The sequence below is a fragment of the Scyliorhinus canicula genome, chromosome 15 (assembly GCF_902713615.1).
Source record: "Scyliorhinus canicula chromosome 15, sScyCan1.1, whole genome shotgun sequence".
Lineage (NCBI taxonomy): Eukaryota > Metazoa > Chordata > Chondrichthyes > Carcharhiniformes > Scyliorhinidae > Scyliorhinus > Scyliorhinus canicula.
In genome coordinates, this window is record NC_052160.1 from 25,977,318 (window position 1) to 25,989,976 (window position 12,659).

Genomic DNA, 12,659 nt, shown 5'->3' on the forward strand with positions numbered 1-12,659 from the left:
ATTTATTGTGGAAGAGTTTCAAACTTCGGTCATTCTTTGCACGTTGAAGTGTTTCCTAATTTTATTCTTGAACGGTCTGGTTCAAATTTTTAGGCGATGTTCCCCAGTCCCAGAATCCATAACAAGCAGAACTAGTTTATCTCTATCTACCCTACGTCCGCCCTTAATAACTGCAAAATATCAGGGCAGCACGGTGGTGCAGTGGTTAGCACTGCTGCCTCACGGCTACAGAAATCCTGTCGTCACCCCCACCCCGAGCTGTTTGCTGACTTATCCTGGTAAGGGGCTGGTTTAGCACAGTGGGCTAAACAGCTGGCTTGTAATGCAAGAGCAGCAGCGGGGGTTCAATTCCCGTATTGGCCTCCCCGAAGATGCGCCAGAATGTGGCAACTAGGGGTTTCTCACACTAACTTCATTGACTACTTGTGACAATAAGCGATTATTATATATTAATGGACCTATCATAGAATCGAAGAATCATAGAATTTACAGTGCAGAAGGTAGCCATTCGGCCCATCGAGTCTGCACCGGCCCTTAGAAAGAGTACCCGACCTAACCCCACACCTCCACCCTATCTCTACACCTCTACCCTATCCCCGTAACCCCACCTAACCTTTTTTGAACACTAAGGTTAATATAACATGGCCAATCCACCTAACCTGCACATCTTTGGACAGTGGGAGGAAACCGGAGGAAACCCACTCAGGAGTGATCCACTGAGAGCTGCCCCCTTGACCTTTTTACCAAACCCCTCCCCCGCTTCTAGACAACTACCCCCTCCCTGAAAGCTCAACCTGCCCTCACTCAGCTGTGACCTGGGTCCATCGTTGATCCTAGACCTCACGGTAGAACAGTGGTTAGCACAGTTGCTTTACAGTTCTGGGGTCCCAGGTTCGATTCCCGGCTTGTGTCCCTGTCTGCGCTGAGTCTGCAACGATGGCCTGGGGCGTGGAACAGCCCAGTTTATAATGCCAGTCCCAATGGTTGTCACGTACCATACACCCTCCTAGCTCGGAGAGAGGAACCCCAAACCTGTTTTGTTCAATTCAGATTCTTTGTCTAAATCTGAGTTTTCTCCATTTTGATTCAGTACCTGAAGCAGAAGGACCTGGATGTGTTATGTATTTTGGGAGCCGGGCCTGTAGCTGTGAGTCACTATGAAATCTTCACCCAGATGTTTCCATTCAAGCAGGTGCTTTTTACAAATTCTTCTCTGCGTCTTTCGTGTACATATTTGTACCTGTGCTTGTGTGTATGTGTCTGTGGCAAAAGAAGTAACTTTAACAAAGGAACAGGAGGAGGCCATTCAGCCCCTTGAGCATGGTCAGCCATTTGGTGACATCATGGTTGGTCCTTATCCTAACTTCATGCACTTGAATTGGCTTCTTGTGCTTTCAAACCCTTCACCAGCTACAACAATCAGTCTCAGCTGCTCTATTTTTACTCTGCTAATTAGCGTCACATGTGAATTTTGATTCATTAACGCACACAATTGAATTCCCTTTATCTTAAACTCTTTAAGACATTAATGCAGATTGGTCTCTACTATTCTACAAAGGAGATGGACAATGATGGGACTGTGTCACATTTTAACATGGTCTCAAACCCCCTCTTTTTAATGTTTTTGAGTTACACAGTATCAGTATTCAGTGTTTTGTAAGCAAACGTAAAAGTAAACTAGTGATCCATGTAGGCCATTTGGTCCATCATGTCTGTGTTGACGCTTTTTACTGGAATGATCCAGAACCAAATCCCCCTGCCCTACTATCTCCTCATAATCTTGCAACTCCCTCTGGTTCAAATCATCCAATTTGTTCTTAAAAGTTTCCACGGTCTCTGCTTGAAACACAACCTGTGGCAAAACATTTTGTGACCCAACATTCCTCTGTGTGACTCGGCCGGCAGCAGTGTCACCTTTGAATCAGGTTCTGGGTTCAAACTGAACTTCAACGACTTGAGCAGAAAAATCAAAGCTGACACTCCATTACAGTGCGGAGAGTGTACTGCACCACTTTTAGATAAGATATTAAACTTGAGGCCTTGTCTGCGCCCTCAGGACGATACAAGAGATCCAATGACACTATTTTGAAGATCAGGAGCATTATTCCCTCTGTCCAGGGCCAATATATATATCTCTCGGTCAACATCACACAATAAAAAGATCATTATCACATTGCTATTTGGTGGAATTACCAGAGGAAGCATTGTAATTCCCGAAAAAATAAATTCAGAGTACCCAATTCATTTTTTTCCAATTAAGGCCAATTTAGCGTGGCCAGTTTAGCATAGCCTGCACATCTTTTGGGTTGTGGGGGCGAAACCCACGCAAACACGGGGAGAATGTGCAAACTCCACACGGACAGTGACCCAGAGCCGGGATCGAACCTGGGACCTCGGTGCCGTGAGGCCGCAGTGCTAACCCACTGCGCCAAGGTGCTTCCCATTCCCATTGTAATTTTAATGAGCTTGGTTAAATCTCCTCTTGGCTTCTTTGCTCCAGTGGGAATATTTGCAGTGGTTATTTATCTGCTATGTTCTGAACTGAAATAACTCCTGCTTTGTTGGTCATTGTAGGTGAAAGTGTGGAGTCGAACTCGACAGCGGGTTGAGAAATTTGCTGAAACGGTTAAGGGACCAGTGCAGATTTGTGCATCGGTGAAAGAAGCTGTTCTCGATGCTGATGTGGTGATAACGGTCACCTTGGCGACGGAGCCCATCCTATTTGGAGAATGGGTAAAGCCTGGAGCTCATGTTAATGGTATGTAACCACCTAATGGAGCTTGAGATGCGAGGGGCTGCTGGAAAATATTTACTTCAGTGTTTCCTTTTGGAGTCCGTATGTTGAGAATTTAAACAAAATGTTTGGGGAATGTTTTCAAAATCATAACTTGAGGAAACATCCCAGTAATCGGGGAATGGAGGGGCTTTAGGCTTTCAAAAGCATTAAACAGCACCAGGAAACCATGATTGGCTCAACCCCAGGATTTCGAGTGTCCAAAATCCCGCCCGATTCAATCTCAGCATTCAGTATATTCAGTCCTCCTTTTGTTGATTTAGGTTCTTTCCCCACTTTTTTCATCCTTCCCTCATATCCTGAGGCTATTTCAACCTGCTTTGTATCCAGTGAAGAATTTAAGGAAGTGTGGCTGTTCTTCTTCTGCAGATAAACACAGAAGCAAAACTCACACATAGTAAAATCCCATAGAAGAGTAAATGAAAAGTGGCAAGTTAATCTGGCCGAGGGAAAAATGTTTGCTGGGGGTTGGGGGGGGGGACAGACAATGTGCTATTCTTCCTGAATCAGGTTCTGTTTCGAGATTCCGTTTAGTGGCCCCTCAGACAGTGCAGCACTCCCTCAACCCTGATCCTCCGACGATACAGTGGTCGCTTGTCACTGCAACAGTCCATCACTCCCTCAGTCCTTTCGCTCCGACAGTGCAGTGCTACCCCAATACTGCTCCTCTAACAATACAGTGGTCGCTTGGCGCTGCAACAATCCATCACTCTCTCAGTCCTTCCGCTCCGACAGTGCAGCTCTACCCCAATACTGCTCCTCCAGCAATACAGTGGTCGCTTGGCGTTGCAACAATCCATCACTCTCTCAGTGACGCACTGTGAGTTTCAGCCTGAACTATGTGCCTAGGTCTATGGAGTGGAACATGAAACTAGTTCCTTCGGATGGTCTCCAGCAGAAGGGATAATCTCCTAAAACAGCAGGTTAAGTGTTCGAGTTTCCCTAGTTCAATTCTCTGACAGGTGTTTGTGGCACGTTATTGAATCTTTTAGCTGTTGGAGCTTGTCGACCAAACTGGCGGGAGCTGGATGACGAGCTGATGAAAAATGCTGTCCTGTATGTGGATAGCAGAGCGGGAGTTATGAGTGAGTCAGGAGATGTCATCCTCTCGAAGGTAATACATTTCACTTTGGTTCTGTAATTTACTTGGTGTTTGATGTTATTGTCTAGCCCTTCACTAATTCTTCATTCTCTTGCTGCTGTGAAGATTGCGCGAAACTACAGTCAGTTCATTGTTTCTGTCCTTGCCCTTTCAGCTCTCTGTGGATCGTCAGCTGAAATCACTCGGAATCCTGCCACTTCCTTGCTTCGCTCTGTTGCCATGCAAATCAATTTTCTACTATAAATATAGGGCGCGATCTACCCAAATGGGAACAGAGCCCCAGAGCGCGATCAGGGTAGATTGGAGGCCACAGCAAGGAATGCACAGCCAAGGCAGCATGATAGCACAGTGGTTAGCACAGTTGCTTCACAGCTCCAGGGTCCCAGATTCGATTATTGGCTTGGGGCACTGTCTGTGTGGAGTCTGCACGTTCTCCCCGTGTCTGCGTGGGTTTCCTCCGGTTGCTCCGGTTTCTCCCCCAATCCAAAGATGCGCAGGTTAGGTGGATTGACCATGATAAATTGCCCTTTGTGTCCAAAAAAAAGGTTAGGTGGAGTTACGGGAATAGGGTGGAGGCGTGGGCTTAAGCTCTTTCCAAGGGCCGGTGCAGACATGATGGGCCGAATGGCTTCCTTCTGCACTGTAAATTCTATGATTTAAAAAAAATAAATTTAGAGTATCCAATTCACTTTTTCCAATGAAGGGGCAATTTAGCATGGCCAATCCACCTGGCCTGCACATCTTTGGGTTGTGAGGGCGAGACCCACGCAAACATGGGGAGAATGTGTAAACTCCACAGTGACCCAGAGCCAGGAGGATCAAACCTGGGACCTTGGTGCCATGAGGCACCAGTGCCAGCCACGGCGCCACCGTGCTGCCCTCTGTAGGTTCTACAATGATAAGGCAGCACTTAGTCCCTTTTCTTCACTGAGGAGCTCTACTTGCTTGAACTCCTCAGTGAAGATTTAAAAATGGTGCCCCAATCTCTCGATCCCAGCCCAAACCCACCTATCAACTCACCTATAAGGGAGTCCTCGGCCCACCTCGCATGTGTGCAGGGCACCCCGATTCATGCAAAAAATGCCAGCATGGCACCACCACCTGTGTACCTTGGCAGTGCCGGTGCTAGGCTGGTGGTGCCTGGGTGCCACTCTGACCAGAAGCCAAGCACCTGGGGGCCTCGGATCACCTGGGAGATCCCTATGAGTGCAACATTGAACAGAGCTCGCCCGAGGTCTTCAGGTTGAGGGGGTTAGATCCCACACCTTGGTTAGATCTTAGGAATGCATATTAAGGGCAGCACGGTGGCCTAGTGGTTAGCACAACCGCCTCACGGCGCTGAGGTCCCAGGTTCGATCCCGGCTCTGGGTCACTGTCCGTGTGGAGTTTGCACATTCTCCCCGTGTCTGCGTGGGTTTCGCCCCCACAACCCTAAAAAATGTGCAGAGTAGGTGGATTGGCCATGCTAAATTGCCCCTTAATTGGAAAAAATAATTGGGTAATCTAAATTTAAAAAAAGAAAAAAAAAAGGAATGCATATTAGAGTGAGACTAGCTGTCTCATTCTAATATGTAGATCCCATCCACAATGGGTGGGAATCACATTGCGATGTCTTGTGAGATCATGTTAAATCTTGTGAGGTGTGGCGAGCCGGATAAATCCTGAGGGGTATCCCGGCATCTTTTCGGGTACACTGCGGCTGGTAGATCTCGCCCATAGTTTCTGATACTGCTGCTGATACATCCTGTGAGTTAAATCACCCGTCGTATTCTATGGAAACAATTATCGGCACTTTGGTGAGTTTGTGAATCACAAAGACCAGGAGGTTATCACAGGTCGAGGTGGTTGTCTTGCCCTCTTCGTGGGTGGCTCTTGTAGTGCCTCTGGATTGGAGAAGAGAAAAGCAGTCAGATTCCTGCTCTTGGTCACTAATTAGTGACCTCTTGCTCTCCTTTCCCCTTTCCTCCCCCATGTTGCCAGCCAGTGAGAATAGATGGTGATGCACACCAATTGTTGAGGCTCACCGTTGAAGAGTGACCCTTGAGCAAGAAACCAGAAGGAGATAGCAGCCAAAATTGTCAAGGCAGAAAAATTTAGTGCAGTAGGATATAAAAGGGAAATCCTATTAATATATACCAACCAATACTCACTGAAGTGAAATCCTAATTGTACACAACCATTGACCCACCCTTTACTGTTTGCATTTAACTGTCCTTTCAATTAAAATCCATGAACAATCTCCAATTGTAAAGTATTTGTTGATTGATGTTTTTGGAACAAGGAGTGCAACTGTTTCTCAAAGCCTCTTTTCAATTTATCTCAGGCAGAGGTCTTTGCAGAGCTGGGAGAAGTGGTGAAAGGAACTAAACCTGCTCTGTGTGAGAAGACCACAGTTTTCAAATCATTGGGTGAGAACAAACAAGCTATTATTAAAGGAGCTGATGACAAGACAAAGCACGTCTTTCTTTTTTTAAATATAAATTTAGAGTACTCAATTTTTTTTTCCAATTAAGGGGTAATTTAGCGTGGCCAATTCCCCTACCCTGCACATCTTTGGGTTGTGGGGGTGAGACCCACGCAGACACGGGGAGAATGTGCAAACTTCACACGGACAGTGACCCAGGGCCAGGATTCGAACCCGGGTCCTCAGTGCTGTAGTCCCAGTGCTAACCACTGCGCCACATGCCACCCCCAAAGCACATCTTTCACTGCTGTTCCGTTGTTATGCAAGGTTCAACATAATCGCTAATTTAGTGAACAAATTATAACCTTTGGACATATTTTATTGAATCATAGAATCGGTTTAATTCTTACAGCTTTGAATTGTAAGATGAATAATTCACAGAGTCACACCACGACAGTACAGAGTCCACTTCAACAATACATTTTCTTTTATTTAAAAAAATAAATAAATTTAGAGTACCCAATTCATTTTTTTTCCAATTAAGAGGCAATTTAGCGTGGCCAGTCCACCTACCCTGCACATCTTTGGGTTGTGGGGGTGAAACCCACGCAAACACTGGGAGAATGCGCAAACTCCACACGGATAGTGACCCAGAGCTGGGATCGAACCTGGGACCTCGAAGCCGTGAGGCAGCAGGGCTAACCCACTGCGCCACCCTGCTTCACCATGCTTTTTAAGAGTCAGTTTATGCTGAAAAGCTTGCTTCATGCATTGCAGTGACTTAGAGACTACAGTATAACTCCGATCTTGCATTGATCTGGAGAGTGCGTTATAGCTCTTGTTCTATTTCCACTTTAACTGCTTTTTGGACTGCATTTAACAGCACCATATGCCCTCAAACTTATGATTTTTTTATGTGCATGAACATCAGCAGGTCATTGAACTGCTGCAGCATCACTGTCGTGAGAGTACCTTTAAGAAATAGGTGTTAAGAAATGGGTGTTTAAGAAATGTACCTTTCAGAAATGGGTATCATTAGTGATGTCAGAGTGTGGGTGGAGCTGGGATGTCTGTCGGCTTTTTACTTTTGTTTTTGAACAGGCTGCAGGGTGTGTTTTAGTTTCGTTTTCAGTGTTGGAGCTGACGCCAGACCAAGCAGGTGTACTGCTGTTCTCTCTGCCATCAAAAGACTATCTCTTGATCATTTGGTGAATTCAGAATTATAAATGTTCTCAGTAATGAATGTAAACCTAATGTGCTTCTGATAAAAGTTGTTTGAAGTCTTATGGATGTTAAAAGGAAAGCTTAAAGGAGTACTTAGTGTTGTATTCTTTGGGGGTTGTATATGAATTAATGGTTGCTAAGATGTTCACTGTATGTTTTAAAAAGGTTGACTTGAGTTCATAGAATAAACATTGTTTTGCTTTAAAAAATAGTTTTCCCTTTCTGCAGTACCATACCTGTAGAGTAGGCCATGTGCTCCCCATACCACAATCTATTAAAAGTTGTGGGTTGGGAGGGCAGCACGGTGGCGCAGTGAGTAGCACTGCTGCCTCACGGCGCTGAGGTCCCAGGTTCGATCCTGGCTCTGGGTGACTGTCCATTTGAAGTTTGCACATTCTCCCCGTGTCTGCATGGGTTTTGCCCACACAACCCAAAGGTAGGTGGATTGGCCATGCTAAATTGCACCTTAATTGGAAAAAATGAATTGGGTACTCTAAATTTATTTTTTAAAAAGTTGTGGGTCAGGTGAACGCCATGACACACTTTGGGGTTCTCTAAACCCTGGCCCATAACAATCACTTCAAGTCTGCTCTGTCCTCACCCGGCCTCCCATGGATTTGCAGCAGGATTCACTGGCGATTTGGAGTGACATTTGGCTACATCTAGCAGACACTGAGGCCTGTGGAGTCAGCACTGACTGTGGGAGTAGAAATTGAACCAGGTCCTTACTGCTTTTTCTCAGTCAGTAGACAACCCTCTCCACCACCACTTCAACTCCTCAGTGGGAAAGAGCAGTGCTTCTCCAAAACAAACTTTTAGAATGGACGTGACACTCTGTTGCTTGTCTGAAGCTTTGTTTGCTCAAGCCCTTTGTTTTGTTCATTTTCCCCAGGAATGGCCATTGAAGACACGGTGGCTGCAAAACTGGTTTATGATTGTTGGGAAATTGAAAACAAACAGAAGTCATGAACTAAAAAAGAAGACAGATTCCAATCTACTGAAAATTATTTCACTGAAACGGATGATGTTGAATCAGAGCAATGGGATGGCTGGAAGAAATTAATGATGCATTTAATTCAGCTTGTAGCTAAAAGGTTTGCGTTTTCACAAGTTAGAAACAAACCCCTCTGAACCTGTTCAAGCACAGTATCGGTTGTTGAATTTCAACCCAACTGTTACCAATGTTTGGTACATGTTTGATTTAATCACTTTCTGGAATCATCGTGTTTGTGTCAGCTCTTTGCTGTTCCAATTAGTCCCACACGCCTCCTCTTCCACCATAGCCCTGTAAAATGTCTGCTTCAAAATCCATCTCTAGTTGTCATTGTGTTTATAGATATGCCTGTGTCAAAATGTTTCAAAGAGGAGGCAGATGCTAAAATGAGCCAAATTGATACCCTGTCCTTATGACATATGTAGACCAAATTTTATTCATGAGATTACAAGTTGACTGTACATCAGATCGAAATAAAGCAAGTCTCAAATTCTTTAGGTTTGCACCATTACTGTCCTTTCTTGTCTGGAGTGAAGATTTAGTTTAACACAATCTTAGCATGAGGCTGAATAATGGTCCAATGATACAATCTGACTGCATTTGGAAAAGGCTTTGATGAGGTGGGATGCCAGTTGTGTGCAGTATGGAGCGCACAGAGGAGCTTCTGTAGATGGGGTGCAGATATGGTGGAAATTAGGAAGATGTGAAGAGGGTTGTTGATAAAGGTAATGGAATTAATTTAGTATCATATTCCACAACTGGATTTCCTGGTGAAACATAATGTTGTTGTGTAATATCAGTAGAAAATTGGCAAAAAAACCCAGAAAAGGGCTTCTCGCTCCTGGGATACGGAACAATTCTAATAATGGAATATACAGGTCTCTATTTTTGCTTTTGATTCATTACCATCCTTAATGGAACTGCTTAGTTTGTCCATTTAGTCTGTGTCCGGTTGCAAAGTTAAGGTTTTTCCTCTTTTGGGCACAAATTAATCAAATCCATACACAAATACTTTGCAGTACAGAAAACCATTTATTAATGACAAAGGAATGGGGAGAGGTATGAAGACAGATTGGCAGCACCATCATTGTGAGAGCCAGCTCTGGTTTATTTATATTGTATCCCACACAAACATAATTGCTCCATCCCAGATATCCCCTGTTGGGGCTAAGGTCATAAGGGTGTCTCTCCCAGAGTTGTAACGGTGCAGAAGAAGGCCATTCAGCCCACTGTGTCTGCACCAGCTCTCTAAATGAGCATTTTGACTTAGTGCAGTTCTCCTGCCTTTAACCCATAACCCTGCACTTTGTTTTTAATCTGATATCATTTTTTTTTTTGAAGTCGCCACAGTCCCAGATGACCATAGGCTGTTTTCCCCTTTGAGGGGGGAGAGCTGACTGGTGGGGATTTAACCTGAGGATCACCACACCTCAGCTGAGGGGCAAGGTTGAGAAGGCGGGGCCTTCATGAATAACCTCTAGGTACATGCCCTCTTGAATGCCTCGATTGAACCTGCCTCCACCACACTTCTGGCAGTCCTTGCCAGACCAGAACCACTCGCTGTGTGAAACAAGTTTTTTTTCTTGCATCACATTTGCTTGTTTTGTAAATCACTTTAAATCTGTGCCCTCTTGTTCTTCATCCTTTTACAAGCAAGAACAGTTTTTCCCTCTCTACACTGTCCAACCCCCTCATGATTTTTGAATACCTCTATCAAATATCTTCTTGGCTTTTCCCCCCCAAGGAGAACAGTCCTAACCTCTCCAATCTATCCTCATAACTGAAGTTTCTCATGTCTGGAACCATTCTTGTAAACCTCTTCTGCACTCTCTCCAATGTGTTCATTATCCTTCCTCAAGTGAGGTTCCCAGAAGTGTACACACCAGGCACGTTGGTTAGCACTGCTGCCTCACCGCACCAGGGAGCCAGATTCAATTCCAGCTTGGAGTCTGCACGTTCTCCCCGTGTCTGCGTGGGCTTCCTCCGGGTGCTTCGGTTTCCTCTGACAGTCCAAAGATGTGCAGGTTAGGTGGATTGTCCATGCTAAATTGCCCCTTGGTATCCAAACATGCGCAGGTTAGGTGGGGCTATGGGGGTAGAACAGAGGAGTGGGCCGAGGTAAGGTTCTGTTTTGGAGGGTGAGTGCAGATTTGATGGGCCAAATTGCCTCCTTCTGCACTGTAGGGATTGTATGTACACAATCATCCAGCAGAGGCTAAACTAGTGTCTTGTATAAATTCAGCATAACCTCCTTGCTGTTGTACTCTATATGTACTGTTAATAAAGCCCAGAATGCAATATGCATTATTACTTGTGCCCTCCCCATCACCTGTCCTGCCACCTTCAATGACTTATGCACATATACACCCAGATTCCTTTGCCCCTGCACACCCTTTAGAGTTGTACCTTATTATATATTGTCTATGTTCTTCCAACCAAAATGAATCACTTCACAGTTCTCCACATTGAACTATATCTGCCACCTATCTGCCCATTCCACTAACTTGTCTATGTCCTTTTGAAGTGTTACACTTTCCTCCTCACAGTTTACAATGCTTCCAAGTTTTGTATCATTCGCAAACTTTGAAATTGTCCCCTACATGCCAAGATCTAGATCATTAATATATATCAGGACAAGCAAGGATCCCAATACCGACCTCTGGGGAACATCACAACTAATCTTCCTCCAGTCTGAAAAATATCCATTAACCATTACTCGCTGTTTCCTATTACTTAGCCAATTATGTTTCCACACTCCTACTGTCTCTTTTATTCCATGAGTTGTATCTTTTCTCAAAGGTCTGTATTGTGGCACTGTCTGAAATGCTTTTTGGAGGTCCATATACACCACATCAACAACATTACCTTCATCGGCCCTCTCTGTTACTTCTTCAACGAACTCCAGAAAGTGAAACACAATTTTCCCTTAAGAAATCCATGCTGGCTGTTCTGAATCAACCCATATTTTTCCATGTGATTATTAGTTCTATCCGGAATAATTCTAGATGCTCCCCAATACTGAAGTTAAACTGACTGGTCTGTAATTGTTGGGGTTATCCTTACAACCTGTTTTTTTTTTTTTGTTATAAATTTAGTGTACCCAATCATTTTTCCAATTAAGGGGCAATTTAGAGTGGCCAATCCACCTAGCTGGCACGTTTTTGGGTTGTGGGGGTGAAACCCACGCAAACACGGGGAGAATGTGCAAACTCCACACGGACAGTGACCAAGAGCCGGGATCGAACCTGGGACCTCAGCGCCGTGAGGCCGCAGTGCTAACCCACTGCGCCACCGTGCTGCCCTCTTACAACCTGTTTTGAATACCACAGGTAGATTAGGGTACAATACGTTATGGTTAGAGGCCAAGTCAGGCTCTGCGTCTTCAGGAGAGAATAACTGAATGTGATTCTTCACATCAAAAAAACAACGGTCCCAACAACAGAGGCTAGACTTGCATCGAGTCTATAGCCGTTTGAGACAGGCCATTTTGACCAGCTGGTCTGTGCTGGTGTTTACAATCCACATGAGCCTCTGTCCCATCCCTCTTCGTCTCACTCTGTCAGCGTACTCTTGTATTCCTTTCTCACTGATGTGTTTATCTAGCTTCCCTTTCAGTGCATCTATATTATTCAGCTCAACCATTCCTTGTGAAGCAAATTCCACATTCGCACCACTCTCTGGGTAAATACATTTCTCCTTGAATTCCCAGTTGGAGTTATTGGTGACCGTCATATTTTTATTCGAGGACTATGCAATGCACTCCACTTAAAATTACCATTTTACAATTTCTCGCGATTGGATCTGGGTGACTTGGAACTGTTCCCATTTACACATTATTGTGACATATCCAAGTGACTGGCTGAAGAGCAGTTTAAAGGAAGATCCATAGGGTGGAGTCTTGTGGAGGTAATGGGGTTCTCAGGGGCTGGCAGGAGAGGCGGTGACACACCCATGTCGCCTCTTATTGAGAAAAACTGGCTGCATTTTGTGAAACTCAGGCACTTAACAGGTCAGCCGTGGGCCTTCCCACAGGTTAGAAGAGCCGAGGGGCAGACGTCCTGCCAGCCAAGAACTGCGTACCAATCAGAGACTAGCAACTTTTCTGCACATGGCAATGCCACCAGGGAGGCCTCGGATTCGA

At 45.0% G+C, this 12,659-nt stretch overlaps 1 protein-coding gene across 4 annotated transcripts in view; it reads left to right on the plus strand.

Moving 5' to 3' along the window:
• crym (crystallin, mu) overlaps positions 1 to 9,015 on the plus strand; it is a 28,346-nt gene extending 19,331 nt beyond the window's left edge. For 3 of the 4 annotated variants that reach the window (XM_038819836.1, XM_038819835.1, XM_038819833.1), the window contains exons 4-7: positions 1,091 to 1,192; positions 2,575 to 2,758; positions 3,787 to 3,908; positions 8,417 to 9,015. In XM_038819836.1, the coding sequence (XP_038675764.1) occupies positions 1,091 to 1,192; positions 2,575 to 2,758; positions 3,787 to 3,908; positions 8,417 to 8,587 (579 nt within the window). In that variant the 3' untranslated portion in view covers positions 8,588 to 9,015. Of the gene's footprint in view, positions 1 to 1,090; positions 1,193 to 2,574; positions 2,759 to 3,786; positions 3,909 to 6,219; positions 6,305 to 8,416 lie in introns of all 4 variants that reach the window. The other variant, XM_038819834.1, reaches the window with a different exon arrangement.
• Positions 9,016 to 12,659: the final 3,644 nt, after the last annotated feature.